The following is a 27,795-nucleotide window of genomic DNA, read 5'->3' as shown; positions in this document are numbered from 1 at the left end:
TCAGGTTCCAACTGACAACTACCTGACAATAAAATAATCATTAGCGAAAATAAAACCCTTGCTTTTCAGCCAGTTGGACGGTGTCTGCGCTGCTGAGCGTCAACACAGAAAACGTTTTGCATGGATCTCCAGCTTCAGTGAAAGCAATGGCGTTAAAGTGGCAGAAATCAATAAATAAAATGCCAAAAGCCTGTGCAACAGAAGTGCAACAATAGAAAAGAAAATTTAAAAAAATATAAATTTAATGTTTTTTTTTTCTTTTTAAAATGTTAAGCTCAGACGTCACAGAGCGATCCCTTTAGTTATGCTGCTATAAGTTCAGGCTCGTGAGGAACATCTCATAATGCACCTCATTCTCTATAAATATTTGTATGTATTGATCCGGGTCCCCATAACGGGTCCAGTGCTTTGTTTATACGTCTGCCCTCCTAAGTGGTCAAAGCAGATGGTCAGCCCCCCTGAGACCGTTTCTGTCAGAGGTAAAATGGTGTTTTCTCCTCTCATATGTCTTCTGCGTGCTCAGGAAGGGGAATTAACACAAAGAGAGTGGTTGATTCTTTGTTTTCTTTACATTTATTAATGTTTTATTTTGTGAAATGTGTTTGACAGCACATTGAGCTGAACTGCATTGAATGAACCTGGGTTCATTCAATGCAGTTCTTTTATTCAGCTTTTTTAATTTCTATATAAGGTGCTCTGAAATGACTTTTTTCATGTAATTTGTTACTTTAATAATAAACTGAATTGAACAGAAGTGATTTTTTTACTGCTGTTTTGTGGTTAAGATTTCTGACACTTCAGCTGTAGTTTCGGGAGTGCTTTTTGTTTTTTTCTGAAACTTGTGTAGTCTGTTTAACAGTATCTTTTTTAAAAAATAGACTATAATAACTTTTTTATTATTATTAGCCTACTCGGAAATAACATGCACTCTGAAAGCTATGTCTACATTTTGACTGAAAGATCAAAATCGTCATATAAAGCATGACTGTTATGTAAAGACACTAAGTTTATCAGGCGTTTATAGTGTTTCATTTATTTAATGTAGAAACACTGGAAAACCAAGCTTTCAGCTCAGCCAATCAGAGGCGCTGATGAATCTAGGTGGCGGTGACGCAACGGGCTGGGACTCGTAACCTAGCAACCACTCAAACACTGTTGACAATGGCAATGCGGGAGGTTTGGAGCTACTTGTTTCCTTCACGCTTTAAAAAATAACACTTAAGACTTATAAAAAATTACAAGTATATCATATTTATTGTTTGTATTAGTCTTTATACTCTGTTAGACTATATTAAAGGAAACTTGGCCTTAATGTTAGCAGTTATATTGTTTCTTTACAGCTGCTAGCTTTAGGTAGCACCATACAGTCTGAGCTTTTGGTTCTATTTACAGTGAAACTTAACCATATACTATTATTATAATTATCATTAATAACTGAATATTTTAATTGTGTAGAATTAGATTAAACCTGCCAACATTCTGGGTAAACAACTTATTTAAAAAGTAAAGTTTTTAACAGTAAATGCTGCTTTTTTGGATTGTTTTTACAATAATTTATCCCCCTATTTTACTATAATCTGATGCAGCTATTATAGTGCATTTATTTGCTATTATTAGTCTACATTTTATTTGCTCCTTTTCACATTAATTATTTCTTTTTATTCTGCAACCAGCAGCCAGATTTTCTACAAGATCTTTGAAATTTAGTCTTGATTAATAGTTTTTCCTCTCATTTTCAGTCTGATGCCTGAAACTTTCAGTGACATTTTTCTTCAGCTGAATCTTTGAAAAATACCAAAACACAAGATTGTATTTTAGCCTCAATATGAAGAACTTTGAAGAACACAAGTACCTCCAAAGACTGGCAGAACTGCTGATCAAGACCACTTTTAAAGAGTACAAGAAAATCTAGCATATATAAATTACAAATATTTGCATAGTACTGTAAACTTGTCTAAGTTTGCATTTTTGCCCCCCCCCCCCCCAAGTTTTCATTTAACCTAGCCTTTATGTGTTATTTGTTTCAACGTTATGGTGCCGCACGTATTTTACAGAACCTGAAGTCGAAACCGAGGAACAACATGGTGATCCTCTCAGTTGCCTTCCAGGACCACATCGTACGGAACCTGTTGCATCCAGATTTCTCGCTTTCTGAGCCTCTGCTGAGGCGCAGCAGGAAAACACCCGGACTTCCCCGAGCGAGGAGAACAGCGATGAGTCTGCAAGTCCCAGATGGACCAGAGGAGCGAGAATATGTGCTCGATCCTGCTCCAGCTCCTTTAACTTTAGGTAGAATATTCACTGGGATGCTGTTGTTATGGTACTAAGAAGTGTGTGACAGTAAATTCTTTTAGCCCAGAAGTTGGGTTTGGTAGCCTCTCCTGGAGAAGGACTGACAGAAGAGGAATGGACCTGGGTGAAGGAGAGGTCCGTACTGCAAGAAGAATCAGCGAAGCCGTGCGCAATATGCAGGGAGGAGTTTCGCCTGCAGCCTCAGGTATACCCCAACAGTTGTTGCCTTTATTTTTACTATTACTGTTTTTTTACAATTTCTGTATATTGTGTCTTTTTCAGGGAAAGCTGTGCTTGTTTCTCATGGATGTCTAAAAACACACACACACAAAGCAGCCTTCTTTAGTCGCCCTCTCCCCTGCAGTTCTTGTATGTTCTAATCTGTGTGGACAACTGTACAAATTTGCCCATACTGCCTTGGAACTCAACTGTGACACGATGATGTAGCAATCAGTGTGTTACTGTGAGGGTCATTCAGTCTTTTACACCTTTCCGATCCCCTTTTAAGATGCCAATCTCCTCAAGAATGTGGGACGAGAATAGTCGGTCTCACAAAGCAGAGTTGCCATAGATGCGTGTGTAAATATTAGTTTGACTCAGAGGGGGGGAAAAAAGAAAGAAAAAAAAAAAGTTAATTAGAGCCTGCTAACAAGAGAAAGTGACAAGAGGGAATCTTTGTTGATTTGGCATTTTCCTGCCAGTCTTCATACTGTGACAACACGATTGTGTTACAATCTTGAGTGGCCTTATTGTGAAAGTTAAAACTGCTTACAGCAGCAGCTGTTCCGAATCGTCTGTTACAGACGGGAACACTCGCACGTCTATCTAGTTTGCGTTATTTCTAGCGTGAAAAATAATGGACTAAAATTAAATCAGAAAATGTGATTTTGCTTCTGCGGCTTCCCCTCACACTTCTGTGTTTCACACCGGACAATAGAAGCCACTCTAGCACATTTCTCCCCAATTTAATGGCTTGTCAAGGTCTTGGAAAATGTACACTGCAGGGGGCCCTTTCACTGGTAATGGAGTGTGTTGGTCAGGCCAAAAACAATAAGAAATCAATATGCCTCCCCCTTGCCCTCTAGAGGTCTGAGTAAACTGGTTTGTGTACCAAGCCCCATAGCTTTAGTTGTCTCCTTTCAGACAATAAAAGGGTCTTTCTCCCAGGTATAAGGAGGCTATAGTCCCGGTCCCAGTCGGCCCACTGGAGGTCATGCTGATTCCTTCTATCTTCTTAATAAATAGCACTTAAAGCCTGATACAGACATTCTTATATGTGGGCAAATACACACTATGTGCTCAGAATGACTGTAACCCTAGAAAAAAAACAAAAAACAGTGAGCATCCTCGTCACAGCACAGTCAGTCGAATGGTCTTTCATCCTGCTGTTCCTTTCGTAGGTGCTGCTGTCCTGCTCCCACGTCTTCCACGAAGCGTGTCTCCGGGGCTTTGAGAGGTGTTCTGGGAGGAAGCGCTGCCCCATGTGCAGGAGGGAGCAGTACGAAACCCGGGTGATTCACGATGCCGCCCGTCTTTTCAGACATCACTGCGCCATCAAGTAAACACACTCAGCCACAACTAGCTTTGTAGATTATTATTATTATTTTTTTTTTTTTACTGCTGTGAGAAAAATAAGAAAAAGAGTTTTACTTGTGTAACATGTTTGTTTTTTATCAGCGTTCTGCTTAAATTAAAGCACGTTTAACTAAAACAATAGCATGGAGACAAAATATCTGTTGCTGAATTTGAAAAACTTTCTGTTTCTGTGTGTTTGCACCTGTTTTGTTTTTTTTGTTTGTTTGTTAAGAATTCAAGCATCCTGGCGGGGTTACGTTGCTCGTAAATGATACCAAAATATCAAGGAAGCCAAGTGTCCGAGAAGCAAAGAACTACGACGCAGGTTTTTTGAAAAAAGGGTGAGTTTGTTACAAAACCATAAAGTGAACACATTTAATGATTACATGTCTTAAATTTGAATTTTTGGTTCATTTTCCTGTGATAGCCTTTGGGGGTTTAGTCGCTTAAATAACAAGTTTGCATCTTAACAGTTAAGCCATGGATTTCAGCAACTCACTGACCCCGATACTAACCTACACACACACACACTAATACACATTCTTACCTGCTCTCACCTCTCGAGCACCTTTGATGCTTTGTAAATCGTACACTTTGTCCCCTAATGTGGACAGAGTTTTGTGTTTTAGTTTAAACAGTCCGGACAACAACAACAGGAGTGTGTCTGCTGTGCGTGTCTGGGTCTGATTTCTCTTCATCCATCTAAGCTTGTCTGGTGTGTGTGTGTGTGTGTGTGTGTGTAGGACTCACACTGAGGCTGAGAGAGGGTGAAGAGGTGAAGAAGTTGATTGAAGTGTTTGGATTCTGAATGCGGAATGTCATTTCATCAAGGCTGGGTTTTCATCTCGGACTTGATGGGGGAAATATTGACAAAAGTCTGACCAATCATAACCAGACGGTGTGTGTGTGGGGGTATCCGTATGACTCTTATAGGATGTCATGCCTTCATGGTAGCTCAGATGAAAAGGGAACATTGCCATCTAGTGAACCTCGCCAAGCTGAGACCCTCGGCGGCCGAAGATTTGCGTGTCTTATTTGATTCGACCCCCCCCGCACCCTGTCTCTGACAGACGCTGTTGCAACAGATGTACGTCCAATGTCACGTGAAGAGCAGGTTCGAGTTAATTCCGCGCGGAGGCTTGCAATCATGCAGAGTGCTTGTTTGCTTCGGAGTGGCTGATTGGACGAGTTGACATATGCATGAAGTCCAGCCTTAATGTGCTGCGAGGTTAGAGTGTCCTTCTCATCCCTCCTGTCAGTCTTCAAACTGCTCCCTCACGTGTCACACAAAGGGCATTTACTGAACCCATTATCTGGGATTTTACACACTTCATCTCTAAATTCGCATCTCTGGAAGGAGATGCTGTTTTACCTGCTTTCCATTCAGGGCGGGTGGGGGGAGTAGTGGGTGGGCGTTGGATGGTCCTGTGTGTTTTGTCGCGCGGAGGATGATCTTCAGGAGCCGTGCAGCGCGGCGTTGACAGGTGTGATTGACGTGATTTTCGAGGGGTGGGGGGAAGCCTTATTTGCTTAGCTGACTGTAATACAAACAGGCATGTTAGCGCCACGCCGGGACCTGTGTGGGACGGGAAAACCTATTCTTTCAGGGTTTTTTTTTTTTTTTTTCCCTTTTTTCATGATTGCAGAATAAAGCATCTTTGTAGCATAAAGCCACAGGTGTTCCCAAGAACAGAAAACAAACAAAAAAAAGAACCCACGTTAATATCAGGTCAGTTTCAGTGTCCTTATCAGCGGATCCTGGTGCACAGCTTTCAATTTTTGCTCGGCTTCGGAGGTCCGACCCTGAGTCAACACATTAAGGGAGACGGTACCGACACATAGATGGATGGCTATGAGATAACGCCTCTGCATCCACCTCCTGCTCCCCCTCCATTCTGTGTCCTGCCTCGCTCTCATCTGCGTCCACTGTGGAACAAAGTTCACCCGAGGTCATACTGTTTGCCCTGACTGTTGAAAAGTCAGCCAGGCACATAAAACCCTCCATTCCAATGGTTAACAGTTGTTTAATTAGTGATAAAAGCCTAGCTGTAAAGCAATTCTGATGTCTCTGCGACAGGCTAAGGGAGAGGGCTTGTGTGCCAGTGTGTGTGTGATCCACAAGAAAACAAGTGCACATGTGCAGGCAGGGGCTGAGCCCAATTAAATGTCAGTGTACGAACAAATGATCAGTACTTCCCTGCTTGTGTAAAATCTGCAACTGTTGTACTGATGCACCGATTGATATTGATTAATATACAATAATAATATGCCACAGTGTATTAAGGGGATGCATGCAGCACTTCGGTTGTTTCATTGACTGCTTTTGATATTGTTGCCTAGCAACGGCTGCTGTAAATAAGACAGAGGAGTGAAGTAATCTGAGTATGTAATAGTTTAGCTGCTCCTAAATCACCACGCTGAATTCGAAGCGAGGACGTGTTTTGTTTGGTTTTGTTCTGTGCGTGTCTTAAGCAGAAAACGCAGCAGGAGTGTGTGTGTGTGTGTGTGTGTGTTTCTGCCTCTTCCAGCCCAATCTTCCTGGTTTTCATTCATTTTCCTTGTTAGCGTGAGACGTGGCTGTATTGATCTGGCTGTTTAACAACTACACTCTGTCAGCGTGCCTCAGCTGTTACAATACACACACACACACACACACACAAAATCTGCCCTTTTTTTTGTTTTTCTGGTTTTTTTTCCCGCTGAAAACACGACTCTATTGTGTATCTGAATGAAACGTTCGCATCCTTTGTGCCACTGAAATGGTTTTTCTAATTAGTTGCAGGAACTGAATGACAGCTTTGTCCGATACTGTCACACCGACACTGAGGCTTTTCTGATTGATATTGACCGCTCGCTGTCATCAAGCAGACGAGTCCTCCAGCAGCTGGAGGGAAGAGGCGTCTCGGAACCGCGGGAGAATGACTGGGACCGGCTGAAGAACCAGGTCTGAAACCGGACCCAACCCAGCCTTTGCTTCCTGGCATGTTAACGCTTGCATTGAGATAACAGCATCATTTGGTATTTAAAAAATAAAAAAAGTCCTACAGATGTGATCGTTGACTTTACAAAGTGAATGTGAATGTGGGGCTAATAATCCTATGTTTACTGAAAACATTAGCAGCTCTGATAATACACAGCAGGCGTTTCATCGCCCGGACTGCTGCTGAGGAGCTGAAAAGACATTAAAATTTGGCTCCACGAGGCTCCCATTGTTGGCTTTCTTTACAGACAGTGTGCCGTTTTCCATCAGGGAAGGGGAGGGGTGTGCTCAAAAAAATATGTTTTCTGCCCCCCCTTTTTCTTCCTCTATCTGGTGTGAAAAGGTTGTGCACAAGGCAGGAGTGGCTCAGCCTCGACGCGACATATCGAGCAGCTAATGCGCTTTCGACACCCTTTTTTTTTTTTCCACGAGCGCAGACTCTAGAAAGCAGAGGGCAATGCGCTGTGAAAACATTCGGGACACGAGAGTTTCAGAACTCCAAACAACTACTTACTTGTTGTAGATAACTCACTGTCTGAATTAAATCGACAAGACGACAGCTCAGACTAGCCATTAGCTCGTCAGTGCTCTCTCATTCAAAGAGCCATCTACAACAGGTAAGATATTGCTCACTTCAAACGACCTTAATTCCTCTTGAAGCCCATCTACTAACTGATCAGTACAATAAAGAGTCAACAAGCAAATTTAAAAATTTTTTTCTTATTTCAACAGGTCGGCCACAGAGGCGCGTGGGACGGACTGCCCTATCTGCTTGACGGCACTGTGTGAACCCGGCGAACTTCAGCACACCGTCCTCCTCTCCTGCTCCCACCTGTTCCACCAACTCTACTTCGAGGCGTTCGAGACGTTCGCCGCGGATCACAGGCCTACCTGTCCGCTACGCAGAGCTGCATACCACAAGAAACTCATCTGAGGCAGGTAGAGTTGGCTTTTCAGGTTGTCACGCGAAACACGAATCACGTCACGTGATCTTCACATAAGAAATGTGAAAATGACGCGTTGCTTTACCCCTTCATTAATGAGATGAACGTGCAGCCTTGTTTTATTCGTACTCCCGACGATCTTTGGGTCTTTAAATCGAGCAAAGTCATCATATCTGGTTCTGACTCCAACCTTAATGCAGAACCTTTTTCTGCAACTCGTTAAAAGGCTCATTTTTAATCGTTTACCAGTAGTAAAAGAACTGATGAGATCTGTGTGGATATCTTTTAAAAGTTGGATGTTTTCTTTAAGTTCACCATCGACGAATGACCCAAAATGCCACAGTGATTTAAAAACTGTTGAAAACATTTTTTTTTTTTATTCCCAAACAGACAAACATCAAAATAACAACAACAACAAAAAAACATTTATCAAACTGAGAAAATGTAAAAAGGAAGACAAAAAAAACCCATTCACAAAACATGTACTGAAACATGCAGTGACGTATGAAGAGGAACCAAAGCTGCTCGTACAGATCAGAACTGAAGTTTTGAACCTGTCACCAGAAAATCGTCCACTGTTCAGATGGGTTTAAGCTCAGTGTATGTATGTATGTATGTATGTATGTACAACTAATCTTTCCTGTTTCAATGGCTAGTTTAGTAAAGTTCATCTATTCTAAAAATACAATCAGTTTTAAGCTCACTGATGTGTTCAATGACCTCCCTTAGCAGGGGTACAGCCTGTTTCTTTTTGTATTCACTACATCCTTTATCCTCTTCTTTATGATTATTATTTCACAGTATCCATAGCTCGGTGTGATATTAAAGCCAATCAAACACAAATAAAAGAAAAACTATCAATAAAACTGAAAGAATATAATTTAGGCTGATTTGTAGCTTTCATTACTTTGATTTCATGAACATGTTTGATACATTTTCTTTCAATTTAAATGAATTAAAAAACACATCTATAACTCTAATAAAAAGAAGGGGAAAAACAAACACAAGACACACTCAAGTCAATGCTAGCAGGTATTTTTCGGAAATGAACGCGTCTCTGACAAAGTTTAAAGAAAAGACAAAAAAAGGTGCCGTCCAGCTGTCTTTAAAGTAAAAAATAATAATAACCAGAGAGGATCACAGTGGAAAACTATACAGAGAGACAATTTTAACATCAAACCTACGAGATGCTCGTTGCATAAGGCATCAAAGGTGGTTCTGGAACGAAAGCGAATCCAAAAAAACAAAAAACAGAGTCACAGTCTAGAACGCAGCGGCGCGGCTTGTAAACGGAGCCTGAGTCGCCACGTCGTGCCTCAGGTACAAAGCTGACGATGGGAGTAAAAGCTGTGCTGTGAGGGGGTTGCACTTTCAGGAACACGGGTAAGAATGTGGCGCCGGTTCCCTTTGGGTTCTGCTGAGTGATCGGCTCTTTGGTGGTGCAAAACGAAGATGTCGTCAACCAAACCGTTCAACCAATTTCTGTACAATCACGCCCCAACCCAACCCAAAGCCCCTGATAACTTTTTTTTTTTTGGAAGAATGCTTGAACTACCCACCATCGTTTCCTTTGAGGCTGAGGATGAAACACCCTGGTTAAAAACGTCCGACGTGTTTGGATCCGATTTAGAGGTTCACATAATAAAAATATGCACCCCTAAATGCTCCACGAGTCAGTCCCTCAGTGGGCTCCAGTCAGAGCCCGATATTTACATCCATGTAACGGGAAAAAAAAACTACATAAAAGCATGAAACAACAATTATGTACACGTAAATACAACATTTACAATCTGACAAATCTCTGTGCCTTTCGTTTTTTTTTTGTGTGGAATAAGAAACAACTGGCGCCTTCATGAAACGGCTGGAACTAAAACTTCGAATTTCCCTTCCGACGCGCCGAGGACGCTTGATCAGACGGACAGTCGGATAAAAATTCCCGGTTTTCCGCCGCGGAGCAAACTCAGAGCCTCCTCGTGCCATTCTTCGCACAAACTAATGACATCATTAAAGTTAAAGCGCACTTGCATAAAGCTCGATGAAAGGACAAGTGACAGCAGGAGTGCTAAAATCTGAGGCCTGTCATTCAGATTGACAGCAACAATGCATATGATGTAAACTGCAATGATATTGTGTATTTGTCTTCACTGGCTGCAAAACGTGTGAAGAAAAGACAAATTCTCATGCTTCACAAAGCACATTTTTGTTATTTTCTTGTTGCGAAATGACAAACTGACACCCCATAATGCCTGCTTCAATTGACTTAACAGCCAGAAAACAATTACAGACTATCAATTTTAAGTTACTTTCACAGGCAGGAATAAAAGGAAGGAAAAAGAAAAAACATTAAATAAATTTTCAATGAAATTGGTGGGTTATATGCTAAATGACTGAGTACGGAGTCTACATTTAAGACTATATCTAGTGCAACAGTGTAAAGATTGAAGAAGGAAATCCGGTGACAATGGTGGGGGTTGGAATGCCCCTGAAGCTAGAGATGGGTAGTTGAAAGTCACAGTTGTGGTTGAGTTTAGCATCAAGGTCACTGCAGTGATGCCAGTCTATTTCGCTCCCCGGTCTCAGCCCTGGCTCTGTCCCAGCTACCATTCGAGACGCAGAGGATGGAATGTCACGAAGCTAAATTGCTCTCAGCCTCCATTTGCGGCAGCAGACAGACACTGGCTGGATTTATTAAGTTCCTTCCTCTCCTCTTCACCTTTACGCAGCCCGGCAGCGCTGTCGAAACCTCCCTTTTGGCTCTGCTGATGCGCGTGTGTCCGCGTCCATTGTCCTTTTTTAATTTTCTTTTTATTTTACAGACTTTTCTGATGCCCGTTGGCCGAAAGCTTCCCAGATTCGGGGTCGGTGGAGCTGTTTGACAGTTGCAATTTATCCAGACCTGAGCAGTGGGAGATAAGGCAAAAAAAAAAATCTCATTAAAAAGCCTCAGACTTTCATCTGAACAGAGGTATTGATGTGCCTCTCTCCCTTCAGCGCCTCTGTCTGACGTCTTCTAACCCTGGATCAGACATTCAGAGTCCGTCACACCAAGTCTTTAAGACCAGCCCAGTCCTGCACCACCAGGAATCTTAATGCTCCCTTTTGTTTCTCAATTTTGTCACCTAAAGTCTCACTATCTGAGAGCAGAAAGGGATAATCTTTATTAAAGTCTTTAAAAGGTAAACAAAATTAGGCCGGAACTTTACATTTCCAGAGCGGTGCCATTCAGAAGGTCTCTGTGAGAGGTGGTTAAAAATAAAAAGGTGTTTATTACGAGCGCCATCCACCGAGAGGAATTTACCTAGGGCCTTCAGGAGCTCCTCCCGCACCGCTGACGTGAACTTCCTCACAAGACAAAGGGTCGTCACGATGGCAAAAAGCAAGTTGTATGAAAGGACGATGTAAAAGTTTCCCAGCCAGTTAAATCTCCCAAAGTCTCCCAAAAGATCAAACCTGGTGATGCCTGTGAAGGACAGAGACGCATAAAAACGGGTCATTTCTAATACATGACAACCAGAACAGCGGAGCGTGTGAGTCCAAATACGTCTCTGGAGCTCAAATTAGAAAATCTGCTCATTTTTTATGTTTCTCTGGAGATGAAGGAGCTGCACCTTTAAGCCCAAACTCGCACTGCTAAAACATAAATTAACATATTTATATATTAAATATCTGTAGGGACTGTTTAAGTGGAATGTCTCTGCTGCTGTAACAATAATTTCATGAATAAATGTACCTAACCTAACCTGAGATGCTGTGCAGGTGAGCTTCTCTCACTCAGACACAATAAAACAGCAGCTCGGTCCTTTTCAGCGCCGCAATACCGACCCGACTCGAAACCGTCCGTCTCAGCTGATAGAGACCTTATTATGTGAACGCTTCTTCGTTGTTGCTGCGCTCGAGCACAGGCGAGCTGTGCCGTCAAATAAAGTCGGGCTCATTAAAGTTTAATCCATCCGCCGAGATGATTCAACGGAATTATATTATGTGGCTTCATCCGATCTGGTTTTGGATGTCTTTGTATTGAGATTGATTAGGGAGGAGTCCAACCCTTACTGTAATGTGAATGCGGATGTCATATTCAGATGTGTCAGGCCGAAGAGGCCCTGGTCTCTGGACGCTACTTCTCCTGTAACATCTTCACAGCATTTGCCGTCAATTAGATTGAGCTATCGATCCGGTGTCTGGAGGGGAGGGGAAGAGATGTATTTGCAGCCGCAGTAAGCAGTTTGGCACGCGTCACGGACCTTTAACAAAATTGCCTGCGAAGAGGCAGGGAGAAAAATGGCCGAGACCTCAGTCAGCGCGGCCCGGCGCTGTGGTCGGTGGCCAAATTCGTTTCTAATACCAAAAAGGTTTTGATCTTGGTTTGGCAATTTGGAAAAAAAAAAAAAATCTAATTAGAGGTAACAATATAAATGAATAAATTAAATCAGCCTCTGAAATGTCAGGAGCGTATTTACAGTCGAGCCACAGACGTCAGCGTGCCGCTCATCGTTCATCCATGCAGCAGAGGCATGGAAGTGCTACTTAACAAAACCATTGGGAATATTTTTATTTTAATTGAGCGACTTTAGAATAAAAGGCTCCTTCTGCGTGTGAACAGATCTAGAAATGACATGCTCCATCTTAAATAAAATGACGTTCATGTTAATCTGCACTGGAGGCCCATTAAAGCCAACAAGATCCCTGTTTGAACAGTAAGCCTCAAGTTCTGGATTAATGTTATGGTTACAGCTCAGGCAGGCGATCATCAGTCATTCTGCTAAGATTCTCAGTATCTGAACCAACCAACGTTTGTTCATTCTTTGTAGGTATTAAGAAGAAATGCAATAATCAGTTAGTTGGTGACCAGCCAATCCAATCATCCAATCAAAGGCTACGTTCACAGCTGATACTGATCAGTTTTTTCCTCATTTATGACATTAACTATAACTGTAAAATACTTGAAACAAAAGGCTCTAATTACTTTATTATGATGCACTTTCGTGTTTTGAGGGGTTCAAAAAAAATAAGTCAAGGACCTTAGTTCTGTCTTATAAAGGAGAACGACTGTAAATCTGTTTTTTGTTGTTGTTATTTATATAGATGTTACTTGAAGCTTCCCAGTAGTTTGAAAATAAAGTAGTTTGGTGTCATTTTGGAGAAAATACAAAAGTGTTTTCCTGTAAAAGATAAATAAATAAATAAATCAATGCAGTAAGAATTTTAGTTTAGCCATAATTTAGTAAAAAGTCTTCAGGTGATGGTTCTAAAAGAGGAATCTAAATTAGATAAAGCTGACACCTCATTTAAACACACGATACCCTTTTGTACCTTTTAACATCTCACTTTGTCACACTTAACTCAGCGTCTTGGTTTGTTTTGTTTTTTCTTTCTTTTACTGGGAAGCCTTTCTTTCTTTCAGCATCTATTCCTTTCAATTATTGTGTGTCATAAAGCAGAACCTGTTGATATTTTGTAAAGCGCCCGGTGACTCACTGCATGTTTGCTCCTTCCTTATTCTGCTCGACTCACACACACACACACACACACACACACACACACACACACACACACAGAACAGTGCTATTTAAACAGCTGGGCTATGCACCACTTTATTAGTGCTGTTATGATGGCGCCACTCCGCTTTCTAACTGCTCTCTGGTCTGTCACGGGAGGAAATATGGGAAAATGTAACTTAGTGTCGGGCTTTTCTGGGGTTAAAATGGTGACTTTTAAGATGTTTCTGTGCATGGATTCTTGGGAGTCAAAATGAGGGCACTTCTCCTAATTACAGGTCTCTGAGCTAAAAAGAGCCAATCAAACGCAGTTTCCTATTCAGAAAATGGACTGCACGGGCAAATCATGTCAGGCACACAAAATAAAAATACTCACCAAGAGTTCTGGACATTACTGGCAGCGCTGAACTCAGGACCAGGATAGACACACAGCAACCAATGATCTAAAAAATGAGACCAAAGCACGCCATTTCAGATCTTTCGTAATGTACAGCTTATATAGGAGGTGGCTATAAAAAGTGGAAAGNGGGGGGGGGGGGGGGGGGGAACTGAGTTTCAGTCCTGATGTGCCCACACACATGCACATCCACTTGATGTTAAATTAGTTCCACATATTACACAATTAGTGCCTCTGAAGTTGCTCATTACCAGGTTCCCTCCATTGTCCTTTCAAGCCCTTTCACTGGAGCGCCGCGGCTAGTTAACAAGCTGTACCACTCCCAAACTCATTACCAAGTGAATAAGTGCCACACTATAGGCTGAGCAGAGCACACATCCTTCACTCCCCCTCCACCCCCACATCCTCCAAAAAAAAAAAAAAAACTCTGTTCTCCCTCTGATGTATAAGAAAGGAGCTTGCACTTTGTCAGTGTTTACGCAACCCACAAACAAATATTGGACAGATCAACTAAGGCCTTTGAGAGGCCTTTAAGAAAACTTTAGAGAGCCGCAGGAGAAAGGAAAAGAGAGGGGGGGGGGGTAAATAAAAGGAAATAGATGAAACTCTTGGGGTCCTAAACGCAGCAGCACCTCTACCCCCACTTCACCACCCCGCCTTACCGTTGTCATGGTCGTGTCATCCTTCCTGGGAGTGAGTCCTTCAAAGACACGCAAGCTGTAGAAGCCAACGACGGAAGACACCATTAAGTAGCTGTTCAGCAAATCAATCAAGGACCAAAAAAAAAAAAAAAAAAAACTTTTCGCTTTTAACGTGTCCTTAGGCTGCGCCTTTTCAAGGTATAAGAAAAGGTGACGAAACAAGACGACGTTTTCCCGGAAGGTGTTCGGCTGAACTATGTCCTGGGTAAACAAAGCTGCTCTGGTAAATGTTGCTTTTGGTCATGGAGCATGCTACTCTGGCCACAGACAAAGGGTGGTGGTGGTGGGGGTCACTTAAAGGATACAACATGAGGATGATCTCCAGCACTGCCTGAGCCACGCCAAACGTGGACAGGGACGTGTTTCCAATGCCCCGCTCCTGGATGATGGGAGGCAGAAAGAAGAAACAATAAATAAATAAAAATGACTCACTCGCTTCTGCAGTTGGACATATGCAATTAAAGAAACCTGGCAAAGTAGGTGCGTGTTGCACAGAGAATTCTCCTACTTGCGAAGAACTGAATCAAACTGGCTAAAGAAGGAATGAACGAAAGAAGATGAAAAGGGGCTTTTTTTGTTTTTCTTTTTTTTTTTGGGGGGGGGGCGAATCGCTGTCGATCATACAATATGTGAACAGGTGTTCAAACAAAAACAGAACATTGCTTACGGTAAGAAGAATGGACAGACTGAAAGCATGCCAAAAACATAAAAACAACAAAACAAATACTTAAGTAAATACACCCGACGTAACCCCCTCTCGACTCCCACCTCTTTTCCTGCTGCAGTCTTTAACACAGAAGCAAGAAAAAAAATACACCCCGCATTCCAAGCAACTGTTTTGTCAAATGATTAATATTTGCTTTTGTTGAACTCGACACCAGCACTGATCTAAAGATTCTGAGAATTGTAAAGCAAAAGCCTACAATAATTTATAAACTTGCCAATAATCAACACGTCTTTATATCCTGACACATCCAACAGGAAGGCGAATGTTACGCAGCGTGCTCTGCTGCCCCCGTTATGTAACATATATGACAGCATTAATTATTCATTTATTATTGTGTATACAGCAGCAGTTCTATAGAGCTTGTTGTACCAAAGTACAACGTTGTTTAAAGGCACTTTCCTACACAAAAGCGTCACTATACAGTGCTAAATGCGAGTCCTGCTTTTTGGTTAATTATTAATGTCTGTTATTGTAGTCTGTTCCCAACTCGAGTTCCCCTAGCCTGATCTATTTTTCTAAAAAGAGCCTGCAGGGAAAAAAAAAAAAAAAGTAAAGCCTACCATGTTGTTTCATGCCTCGTAATGCAACTGTCATCTCTGAGAGCTTACTACCAACCCACGGCGCAGTGCTCGTCCTCTCTTACACAGAGAGTTTAGCCGACACCAGCTGATGTCATTTATTGATGCAGGAATGATGAGCGTGCGTTAAGGTTGCGTGCGCGCCCCCGAAAATGCACGTAAATGTGCGCCTAGGACGGCTAGCATTCGCCACACGCTTCCTGTCAATAATTCCTTGCAGTCTAAAACATAACCAAACAAAAAAAAGGTACGTCTGCCGCATTAAAAGCCCTGATGGGTGAAGTGAACCTATCGTTTCATTGCTTGTGGGAAACTTAACGCTCTTGCGATTTCTGTGGATTATACTGTGCTTAGTGGCTAAAGTTGTTGCAAACAATCAGATTGAATAAATGGATTTATCGCACCATCAACTGAGAAAACTCAAAATGCTACAAAAATAAGAAGACATGAATGAATAATGAATTTCTTCAGCTCTACTGTATTTCAGTGAAACAGCAGCTTTGAATAACAGACAGCAGTGCTTTAAACATTTTAGGAAAAGGCTGTGAAAGTAACTCTCAGAGCCAATTAGACGGACCTCTTTCTTATTAATAATGATACTGTTTGACACAAAGTAAAACTATAAGTACAACTTAAAACTGAGTCTATAATTGAATAAAAAACTAACTCAAAAGGGGTGAAAACTGCCAATAACCTGCAGGTTATTGTTCATTTTACAAAATACAAAGTCAACAGTGATGACTTTGTAGTAACGCAGTAACGGTTTTATTAGTGCCTTTCAGTGCTTCTTCATAAAGCTGTAAAATTCTTTGACAGAAGCTGCGGTGACTTCTTCTCGCTGCTCATTTCTTGTCCTCCTGTCCTCCTTAGCTGGACAGGAAGGCAAACGTTGACGGGACACTTTCTTTGTGCTCCCTTCCAATAATGATTAGTGTATCGGGGCCTCATTTGACTTTCCCACAGTCTGAGTATCCCTGCGCTGGTAGGGGCCTGTCCAGATGTCAAACCAGATGTGCTCTCTTTGTTTTTAGATCACTTCCTCTGCGCTGTCCTTGGCTGTGTGCAGAGGGTTTCTTTTATGCCAGAGGGGCAGAGAATGAAAAAAAAGGATGGATTTCATATCAGTATTGATTGTTTAAGAGGACTAACCCCCCTCTCCCCCTCCCCTCCCTTTCTTTGTGAGATCAGATCAGAGGTGTGGCATCCATCCAGCTCTACGAATGCATAAACCATTTAGTGGGGCCCACACTATCAGGGAGGACATCTTCGAACGACATGACAAGTGTAATTTGGGGGATTTTCTGTGACGCGTCTTGTCAAAGAAAACATCTCAATAAAATAATTGGGATGTCGAGGGCAGCTCTGCAAGTTGCCCGCAAGACGTAGAACTTAATGCGACAGAAACAGGATACATAATGTTCCCCTTCCAGCCAAGAATGCGACCACAAATGCACATGAACACACACACACACACACAGATATGCACCCCCTGTCAGTGTTTATGAGATAGAGCGAGCTTAAAACAGGCTGCATGTTAGGTAAAGATGAAAATCTCTTAAAAACCATTCCACACTCTGCCTGCTTCACAGTGAGAACCTTTCACTTTGGGGGTAAAAGCAGCTTATTCAATCACAGTGGACATGAGACACGTAACAAGCTCACTGAGTGCTGTGAAATGACTCTGAAAGGATTTCCAAAACAAAACCAGTAGCACATGGTTTGAGCCCGATTAACATCTGTAGAGCTCTTTTCTTCCAACGTGCACCTGAGCATATCCGGAATTTGATTTATGTCTCCGCCAAGGACGTGGCAGGCCTGATAGGCAGCCTCCTCTGCGGTTTGCATTCTGGATGTGTGTTGGTGTGAGAGGCAAGAGGGCTAAAAATGTACTGCAGTTAGACAGAAGGCTTACCGTGGATCCCTTGGGCATAGCAGTCTCATCCACTAGAAGGTAGAGGATGTTCAGTGCCACCATAATAACAGAGATTGTCTGCAGACACAGAGGAAGATATAGATTTGTTTACACATAGCATAATTACAAAAAGATTTAACAAAAACCTCAAAGACGCCGCCATCACGATATATTTCAAATGCAGGTGCCTTCCTGGTTTGGAGGTATAGTGAAGCATAATAACTATTTTGTGATCGTAAAGTGCTCCAACATGAAGCTTTTAGGGACTTGAACAATGTCAGGCAGGTGGTGGATGCACGTGCCGTGCCTCACACATGGCCGCTCTGCCTTATCTAACAGGACGATGACATAAATAGTACGCTCACACTGTAATTTATTGTTACAGGTGGCTATTCAGCACTGTCTTAAACAGCTATTAGACAAAAGTAGTTTCCCCACCCAGACTCTGGGGGGTGGGGGGTGGGGGTGGGGGGGGAGTTTAAGGTGCTCGTGTTAAGGCCTTTCCATACTCCATAAGAAGTCCTGAAGTCAGCTCTCAGTCATGTAGTCTGGTGACGAAAATTGTGTCATCTTTGTTCGCATAGCAGCTTCGGCCGCCCCTTTGTGACACAAGACCTGAGCCGAAGTTTTCTGCACAGGGATTTGCGCCGATTGTTGTGGGATTGGTCAGAAGTTTGTTGTGGGCATGTTTCTGCGGAAAAGCCGGTGAGCTATAATGGAGTTAATTTGGCCGAGGCTGTTAGAAAACACAGCCGTCTTTCCAACTGTTCTGGCAAAACTTAGAAATCTATGAATCTAAAAAGACCGTGCGGAGACACAAGCGGCTCTTCGTGGCCGCGGTGGCCGGGAGGAAGTGCGTCTCGGCCGGGCAGCATCGGGACATGTTCCCTTCATTTGCTCATTTTTTTTGAGCACCACCAAATTTGCAAATGCCAAACGCCGTGTACTGTCTCAGTTGGTTTAATAAACACGTCTGGCCGCAGTAAGGGAAGCAAAAATCTGTACAAGGGCAGGAGAGTTGAGAAGCAATGGAAAGAAATTTGTTTTAACGCTGTAGGAGGAGGGAGGAGCTTCCAGGGAGTTCACGGACGATAAAAGGTGTGTGCGAAAACGAACGGCTCGCAACCACATGTCCGCAAACCGACTTCTGGACTTCTTATGGAGTTCGACGGAGCCTTTAGTCCCAGCGGCCACCAGCCAGGCTGAGCACTCACCGTTCCTGCGAGCAGGATCAGCATCACTATGGGGTACAGCAAGTTCTTCTCCCATCCTGATGCTTTCTTTCTTCTTTCTGAGAGAAAGCAAAACGCAAAGTCACGCTTCTTTGTCAACAAACCCTTTAATAACACCTTTCCATGATGACCTCAACTTTTCCATTACAAACCAATTTCCACCCGGTGGCTAATTAATATGTTGATAAACTCCTGAAACCGCACAACCTCTGGCTTTATTTACAGGGTTTGTACTCCTTGTTTTGGTAAAACATATTGTGAGTGTGTGCACCTGACATATCTCACCTCTCATCATAACCACACCACCTCCAGGTGATACGGATTTCCCAACCTTCCAAAAATGATGCTCTTCCTCTTTAATCAGCTGCACTCATCGTTCTCTTAATTAGTCGAAACGGTAATAAATCCCAGATTAAAGGAAATGCAACCAAATTAATTCGGTGATTTATATTTCTGGTTTTAATATGTGGTGGGCGACTAATGTGACTTTCTTCCAAGCCAGATGAAACGTTCCAATTTTTATATCTACCTCGTATTTCAACAGCTGATCAGTCATGTTTTTAGACGCGGCTGACAGCTTGTAAACCACATGCAGTACGTCTTCTGAACATACACAGAACCTTTACGCTGTGTACGCGACTGCCCTCTCGCCTCTGCCGTATCGACTGTCTTTCTTTATTTTCAACCCTGTTAGTCCCCCGTATTCTCAAAGCGTATTCAGAAGTTTGCCAAGTGCACTTTATATGCACCATCCTTCTAAATTAATGACATCACTAAAAGGCTTGCTACAATATAAAGTTTGCATCTTGTCCAATATCCTAAGTGCCTTTGTGCTCCCCTACCCCCCGGTCCCCAAAAGGCTCGGGCTTCATTTATAATATCCTAAAATGGATGGAAAATTATCAGGCGGTTTCGGATCCAAGTCCAAATTAAGAAATTAAGGCAGATGAGGAGGGAGCAGCTGCCTGTCAGCAATATGTAAAAAAAGCTAGCATCTTTCGCGTGCATTACTGTTGCAGTTCAGGGGCTGACACGGAAATCTATCACCGTGTCATAAAATACAAACACTTACCCAGTTTATTCCTCTGATTCCTGATGTTTTCCAGGTCTTTGTTGAGCTGGTGAGTAAAGCCTCCTCGTATGTAGGTGTGTATAGATGAGCCTGGGGTCACACAAATTTAGAGAAATCTGACTTTAATAAATGAGCTGTGCCTAAAACAAAAACCTAAATTACTTTTAAGTTTGTTTGTTTTAGTTTTTTTTACTTTAATGAACATGCTGAATGATGGTTCTTTGAAAATCTGAGTGTGTAACAAAACCATGCCGTAAGGTAAGACTATTAACACCCCACTGCTTCCACTGGCATTAAAAAGACAAGCAAGCAGCCAGGTGCTGCTAATCAAAAGCACTTCATTAAATGGACATCAGCGAGTGCGAGCGCCGCTATAAAAGATCTTTCCAGGAGTGGATGTTCAAGCAACTTTACCCTGAGGTCAGGCTGGCCAATGGTCAGAGTAAACGCTTACAAATAAAAGCCAGAAGCTTCAGCCCAGACTTCAGGTAGCATGTAATGTTCTAGGGGAGGGTATTGTCACATTTTAATAGGCATGGCTTATGGAAGGGTGGCCAGGTGTGAGCGTCCTCTTTTGTTTGGAGAGCCTGAACAAACCTGGAGACTTTGAGAACAACGTTCTTTATACAGATCAGCTCAAAGTGGAGCTCTTAGATCGTCCTGTACAGCATCAAACACCTCATACCAAATATGGGGCGGTGGCTCGGTGGTCCGTGCTGCAGTCCTGTAATCCTGAGGCTGCAGGTTCGAGCCCAGGTTGCGGCAGGAAGGCGTAAAACAACTGCCAAATCTTTTACGTTTTTTTCCCTTGAAGAAGGAAGCAGCCAAAAGAACAACCACCACCTCGTACGAAATGGCAAGCACAGAGGTGGAGGGAGCAGCAACAGGACCTGGGAGCTCTGCAGTCACCGTATAGACCATTAACTTCTGTATACACCAAAGTATTCTTGAGTCAACCGTGAGACCATCTGTCCAGCAGCTGAAGCTTGACCGAAACTGGGTAATGCAGCAGGACAATGATCTCAAGCACACAAACAAATCTAGAACGAGACGACTGAAAAAGAAAATAATCAGGGTGTTGTCGTACTCAAAGTCTCCCATCTCAGCCTGACTCAAATGCTGTGGCAGGACTTTGAAGTTTGCAGGCATCTGTTTATGCCCAACTCTTCTAAGGAGCTGAAATTCTAAAGCAAAAGGGGTGCTTTTCTATGCAGGGTCACGGGGTTAGTTGGTGCCTAACTTCAGAAGGTAATTCTTTCAATTTATTGTAATGCCTCAAGAATTAAAACTACTTAACTGCAAATACACAATATTTACCTCTATGTTACTGTCTTGTCACAATATGATATTTTCTTTATCTTTATACGCCAGTCCCATCAAAACAAGCAATCCTGCTCAACACACAACACGATTTCAAATTTCAACAATGTGAATTCAAAGTAAAAACAATCTCCTGTGTCAGGAGCTGTCTAGCACATGCCACAACAGGTTGAGTGGGCTGGAGAAGACGGCAAGGGATTCTCCAGGAAAACCACAAGGCCAGCTCATTTAAGGCTAATTTATCTATTTTACTCTGTTTTCCTTCCAGCTTGACACACCAGCACAGAGGCTTCATGAAACCAAAGTGGAAGAGTATCCATTTGCATCCCCTGGGGTGATTGGCAGATCAGGACCAATTAGTTCAGTGTTACACCGTTACTAGCGTGCAATAAAAATACCATCTTTCATCTCTGTTACCAGAGTGAAGGACCAATCACTTTGATCAGGCCTTTTTCTTTTCCTCTGTCATTACGACACGCCCTGTCTGGATGAGTTTAAGTAGGTTAAAGAGGTGAGGTAGATGGGGGGGGGGGAGACGAAAAGCCTATGTCAAAGCTGTCACAGATATGGTACCTGTCCCGGGATCTGAACGGGGGGAAAGTTTGAGCCCTCCAAGCAAATGCAGTCGCAACTCAACAGGAAATGTCAAGCACAGTTCAATTGGCTCTTTATCTCCAAATATGAACTTAACAATATGCCTCAGGGAAGCCAAATCTACTCGGCTACAAGTTAGCTCATTTATCACCTTTTTCACAAAGTGAATCAAAACATGGTTTTAGATGTCATGAGGAGATACACATCATTGGTGAATTGACAAAAAAAATTTTTTTTAAATGAGTTCTTTACTGTACATTTTAAACAAAGTACCATATCTGAAGTTGTTCAAAGAGTAAAAAGAAACGATGAGGACTTCAGCTGCAGTATCCTCAATGACATCATTCCATACTGAAGTTACATATATCCTTCTTCTCCCTCTGCTGGCACCGTCAAGTAAGAGACTGAGTTACAGCAGAGCAGAGATGCTGAGTGAGTATTCTGGCAGCCAGGAGGGCTCAAAGTAATTCAACATATCCTCTCCAACCTTCTCCACAGTCAAAAAATTACGTCATCCACAAATATGCTAAACACCATGCTGAGACAAAAAAAAAAAAAAAAAGGCAACAGCAAGGTCATTGTGCCGCATAGCATCTGGACAAGCCCTGTGTTGCTCCGGTTTCAGCAGATCGGGGTCTGGATGGGAGCAGTCTGAAACTGTGACAGCATCACTTTGCCTTTACTGCAGTATATATACACCAATTAGGATGCTCTCTATATATGTATGTATATATATACAAAAACATACTTATGTTTGTCACTACAGCCTGAGATATTATTACACCCTTTTTTCCCCAAACAGGAAGGAAAATGCACATTAGTTACTGAATTGGAGCCTTTTTAAATGATAAAATCACATTATGTTTCAGCTAATCTTGCTCTTGTCATCCTAATTTTTGCCTACTGAATACCAAATCAACAGTATTTTTTAACTAAAGCAATAAAATGAACATTTTTAATCATTTTCTATAATAAATTTGGCCCTAGAACATTACATACTGATGAAAATGACGTGGAAAATCTGATAGATTGCTTCCCCCAAAATCTGTAACATCCATCAACTGATGAATAACAATTTACTTGATCAGATATGATGATAATAATAATAACTTCAAGTATATGATTTGTTTCCTAAGGAGTTGAAATGATTATAACTCTATTTATGGCACACATTTAAACAGATGGTGGTCAAATTGAACAATAAAAAGTGCATAAGTGATTATTTCAATGAGCCACTGATCATAAAACCTGTTTTTTTTAATGCTGGGAATCGCACAGCCAGAGCGTGACAACTTGTGGCTGATGGATGGTTAATGAGTTTTTTTTAGTAGGAAAAAAAAAAAAAGACCATCACTTTTATACAAAAGTGGATTTTCTGTGGTACGTTTTATTCGATAAACAAAACCCATCATGAAACTAACAGAAGAAACCTCTTGTAAATAAATGTAGGTTAGAATCATTTAAAGGAAAGTCAACTTTTTGTTTTGATTGGTAAAACTTACTAAAACTATAAAAAGAGAAAATGGAATAATGTGCTTTAATTATAGCAATACTTTTTTTTTTTACTTTTTACAAAACTTTAACCAACATAGTTAGAATCGAGGTAATATCAGTAGTTTTACTATTTGAATTGATTATCTTTTTTGAACAGATTTCATAATTTTTTAATCAAGTTGCTCATTTAACTCATTTTTCTGTCCATCAGTCTGGTATTTCTGACAAATTTCACATTTTTGCAATTGTGTAAGACAATTTAAAAGCAACACAGAGTGGACACATCACTTTACATAAAAAGCAAAAAAAATGGTTCATCATCATCTAATGTTTGCAGACATGTCTGAGTGTTTCTACTTCAGGGAGGTAGGCACACATGGCTAATAAGTCAGTTGAAACCACAGTGTTCTGATCCACGCAATTAAAACTACCAACATGCTACAGCAAATCGGCAATTGCTTGTATATAGAGGACAACAAAGGGTTCATCATGTAAATAAACACGAATGCTCAACGGTCCACATCTACAAAACACAAACTAGGAGGGAAGATAATCTGTTAGAAAGGCCTGACGCAGGTGAAGCAACAAAACATTGCTGTCTCTGGAGTGTGTCCTGTGAACTGTTCCTGAACTGTTCTCAGCTTCGTCCTCAGATCAAAGGAACGCCACTCGGGCCTTCAGCTTCACCTACATATGAGCGGGAACGACAAGTACATGCACAGCACCAGAGGAGGTGCACAAAAACATTCCCCGTGTCTGATAAGCACAGGTTTATCCTCCACTGAACAAAAAAAAAAAAATCCTCCGTCACCTCTAGAAGACGCGAAACGAACTGCAGTGTGGCCTCAGTCAACACTCAGACATGTGTGGACCGCAGTTATTTGATTTCCCCCTCACGGTGACTTGTAAGGATCGCAGTCTTGGAGATGAGAAGAAACAGATTACAATTATTCTATCGGCGAGTTCAAAGCAGGGCAGCGAAGGAATGAGCCCGACGAAAGCGTACGCATTGGTGGCTGTCTATGGAGGAGGCCGGCGGTGCGTTCAAAAACATGCGCTATCAGGGAGGGATCTTTCTTCCCTTCCTGGTTTGAAAGGATGCTTGTCCTCTTCATTGACTCACATCTGTACACTCGGTTGCGTGCTTGGGTTAATATTAAAGTAGGTTTTGGAACCCGACTTCCTGCTTTTTGAGATAATCCAGAGTCGAAACAAGGATTTTGAGTGACCACAGAAGGCTGGACATGAGACGGAAATGCAGGCTGAAAAAATAACATTTTTACCATTCTTCAACTCTTTAAACTTTCCCTTTGTGTACACAGCCCTAAGAAAGGCACACGGCTCGTGGTATTCTCTCGGAGATCAGTAAAAAGCTGCTCTAATGGCAGCATGCCATAAATTCCCTAAAAGATTTAATTTCCTACCTATTAAACAGGTTCCCATTTAAGGCCTGACATTAAATGAGGTGGCCATTTCACCGACGGTCACGGCGGCTTTAAAAAAAAACAAAAAAACGACCTAAACTTAAAAACATAGAGCTATAGTCATTGCTTTGACCTTCAGCAGAAAGTTAAAAGTGTAAAACAATGTTGGGAAAAACCAGAGTCAAGCGTGCGTGAATTTTTTTTTTTTTGTCAATGTCGGTGTCTGCCAGGCTGAATTTTCAATGCTAATTGATTCCAGCGTGGCCTGCTTTATCACACCCAATAGCCCAGTCAACCTCTAGCCTTGCCTATAACGTGCCAACGCGTCTCCCACAGACATACCGTTTAATCTCCTCTGAAGGGCTTCCTCCTGCAAATGGATGCAGTAAATCTGCTCATCTAGGTCCTCCAGGATCTAAAGGGGAGGGAGCGGAGTAGGAAAAGATGAAATGGGTTATAATTAGGTTCAAAGTGGGACTGGAGCAATGGCAGATGGGAGGATGAGTAGGTGATGCATTTGTAGTCTTCTGTCATGCATTATAATGGACACCTGAGAGGGCTTTGGGTACAGCAGATTGAAGCGTTCGAAATCTGACATATTTTAAACTTTATGGCTCTAACTTCAGTATGTATAACCGTAGCCATGTAGATATTAAAAGTAGATGCATACTGACCGTTGGCTTCACTAGTAACTGGCCCATGACTGTGAACATCCTGGATAATCCCACAGGAGTGCACACTTCACAGAAGACAGAAAACACCGAGGTTAAAGCATCACCACTGCTGTGATACTGTGCTTGCTTCATGGAATTAAATCAGTCATCGTCTTACTCAGTAAAAGCAGTCCTCCCAGCAGAGATATGCAAGAGTAGAGGTATGGCAGGTAGAATTCCCAAAGATCTGCAAAAACCAATAAGTTTTATTTGTAACCTCTTTAGTGGATTTAATACTGGCTCAACAACTTTAAAAATGTTCTATTAGATCTTGGGGGCAACTCTAAGTAAAACCTTATTTATATTTATATAAACATTTTACTTTATTTCCACCCCAGTTTCCAAGCTAACTTAATCGACTTACGACTTAGTTTTAGAGTTTCAACAGGAACACAGATCAGATCCTTCATATCCTTATTTATTAAATGTTTTATTTTATCTAAATTCTGCAAAGCACTTTACTGTTTCTCCTTCAAACACACTTATGTAGAGCATCACATTTATCTTATATCTGTACTTTGTTTGTAGTGTTTTGTTCTCACCAACAGATATATTTGATCAGCATATTGGTGGCAAAGTGAGGGTTCAGGGTCTTCCCCAAGAACACTGACAAATGGCCGGTTTGTGGTTAAACTCCCAAATGAAAAGATGATCACAATACTACTCAACTTAAATGCTTAATACTTGGTATTTCATTTGTTGCACCCCAACGACTTACTTGTTTAGTAATGTAGGAGAATCGTGAAGCTTTTTTTCCAAAATGTTACAAGTGTGACTCGCCCAAAGAAACTCAAAGTGTATTTTCTCTGATAAAAATGTGTTTTTTGTTGCAACAGATTTTGTAGTTTTCTAATTGAAGGTTTTCATATAAGAAAACTGCAACAACTAATGATATTTAGGCTTATTGACAGTGTCCCATTTCGAAGGAAAATGTTTTAATCACCACACTTGGTAACTGAGTTAAAAGCCAAAGAGACACTATAAATTTAGGGGTCACCGTAGGACATGGGACTTGATCCAAGTAATTTACACCAAACTGAATAAGAGCATTTCACAAAACTGGCAGGGATCATTTAAAAATATACAAAGTTCACAAACAAAGAGTACTTTCCATCACGTACCATAAAGTGACTCCATACTGGCTGCATCATTGTCGATCAGGGCTGATGCCACCCACACAATGCCAAGAATGAGCAAAGCCAGAAGGAAAAGCATCACAAAGGTCTCCAGAATACGTGCCTTTATGCCCTGACAGAAAGAAACAAACACACACATAAGAGTGGAAAGCATCTAGATACAGATGTTACAGATTTAAATGCATTTACAATAAACGCTTTTAACATTTCATGAAGACAGTCGTGTCACAAGTCCTTAAAAATAGATTTTTTTTTTTTGTTCCTTGGGCTCTGACCTTCAGGACAGTTATTTAAAACAATACCACAGAGACTACATTATTCAACTTCAAAGGACTTTTTCTACAAAACACTAAATGGGTTTCTGTCTGACTTTATCTGTATCTCTTCAGTTACTTTTCAGCTCCTACACTTTTAACACGTAGTACCCAAATTTATTTCTCAAAGTCTTTTTTACATATTGATTAATACTGACTCAAAATAAAGCTTTTGCACTAATGGACTGCTTCTTTATTTTCACAACAGCCTACTTTTCCTTAAAAATGACAGTTAAAAACCTATTAAAAACCCTAATAATGCCCTAAAATTACAGTACGTGATATAATAATACAAGACAAGAAATTCTAGACAATCTCATAGGTTGAAAATAATTTGAGGAAGACTCGACGGCATCAAAATCTGAATACCACCCAGCCTGATCGCATTTATTTAGACGATCAATTTCTAAAAACCAATTAACCTAAATTCTAAAAGCCATTAAGTGAGGGAGGAAACTGAAGAACCCGGGGCAGCCTACACAAACTCCGCACAGAGAGGCTGCGAGTCATCAACGTGCAGCTTGCTATTTATTCTCCACCTTTTTTTTTTTTTTTTTAAAAACTAAAAGTACTGAAACACAGAACCAGCTGCGCAAAATAAACAAATAACTTTATGGGGAAAAAAACAGAAAAAAATTTGTTAAACAACACTTTTTGTTTTACGTTCAAATCTCGAACAGTAAATGAAACTTCACTTCACAAGACCATCCCCCCCCTCCCACCACCACCTTGCCTCACCTTATAAACGGCGTCATTTCCCCATACGCTACACAAACATCACATAAAAGCTCTTATAGATTTCTGTGTGAAGTGGCTCTTTTATACACACATATTGGGAGTCTATAAAACAGGATCCGACAGAGGCTGATAGTGGCGGTGAAATTAAAAAGGGGAG

At 41.6% G+C, this 27,795-nt stretch overlaps 2 protein-coding genes across 2 annotated transcripts in view; one reads left to right on the top strand and one right to left on the bottom strand.

Annotated features, from left to right (window-relative positions):
* Window positions 1-2,046: 2,046 nt before the first annotated feature.
* rnf32 (ring finger protein 32) lies at window positions 2,047-6,842 on the top strand. The gene is given in 5 exon segments (XM_025003891.2): window positions 2,047-2,289; window positions 2,355-2,497; window positions 3,693-3,850; window positions 4,100-4,208; window positions 6,644-6,842. Coding segments are annotated over 5 exon segments (792 nt in total). The 5' UTR covers window positions 2,047-2,081; the 3' UTR covers window positions 6,818-6,842.
* A 1,302-nt stretch (window positions 6,843-8,144) lies between these two features.
* The window catches only part of lmbr1 (limb development membrane protein 1), a 32,529-nt gene continuing 12,878 nt past the window's right edge, over window positions 8,145-27,795 (bottom strand). Inside the window, exons 6-17 of the mRNA XM_017406699.3 lie at window positions 26,572-26,698; window positions 25,569-25,637; window positions 25,412-25,476; window positions 25,080-25,152; window positions 19,906-19,995; window positions 18,816-18,892; window positions 17,602-17,679; window positions 14,690-14,763; window positions 14,346-14,436; window positions 13,663-13,729; window positions 11,090-11,251; window positions 8,145-10,687 (exon numbers count right to left, since the gene is read on the bottom strand). Of these exons, the coding sequence (XP_017262188.1) occupies window positions 10,602-10,687; window positions 11,090-11,251; window positions 13,663-13,729; window positions 14,346-14,436; window positions 14,690-14,763; window positions 17,602-17,679; window positions 18,816-18,892; window positions 19,906-19,995; window positions 25,080-25,152; window positions 25,412-25,476; window positions 25,569-25,637; window positions 26,572-26,698 (1,059 nt within the window). The 3' untranslated portion in view covers window positions 8,145-10,601. The remainder of the gene's footprint in view (window positions 10,688-11,089; window positions 11,252-13,662; window positions 13,730-14,345; window positions 14,437-14,689; window positions 14,764-17,601; window positions 17,680-18,815; window positions 18,893-19,905; window positions 19,996-25,079; window positions 25,153-25,411; window positions 25,477-25,568; window positions 25,638-26,571; window positions 26,699-27,795) is intronic.

This window comes from Kryptolebias marmoratus, linkage group LG21 (genome assembly GCF_001649575.2).
Source record: "Kryptolebias marmoratus isolate JLee-2015 linkage group LG21, ASM164957v2, whole genome shotgun sequence".
Classification (NCBI taxonomy): Eukaryota; Metazoa; Chordata; class Actinopteri; order Cyprinodontiformes; family Rivulidae; genus Kryptolebias; species Kryptolebias marmoratus.
The sequence above is the reverse complement of the archived record's forward strand: the minus strand, read 5'-3'. Positions and strand labels throughout refer to the sequence as shown.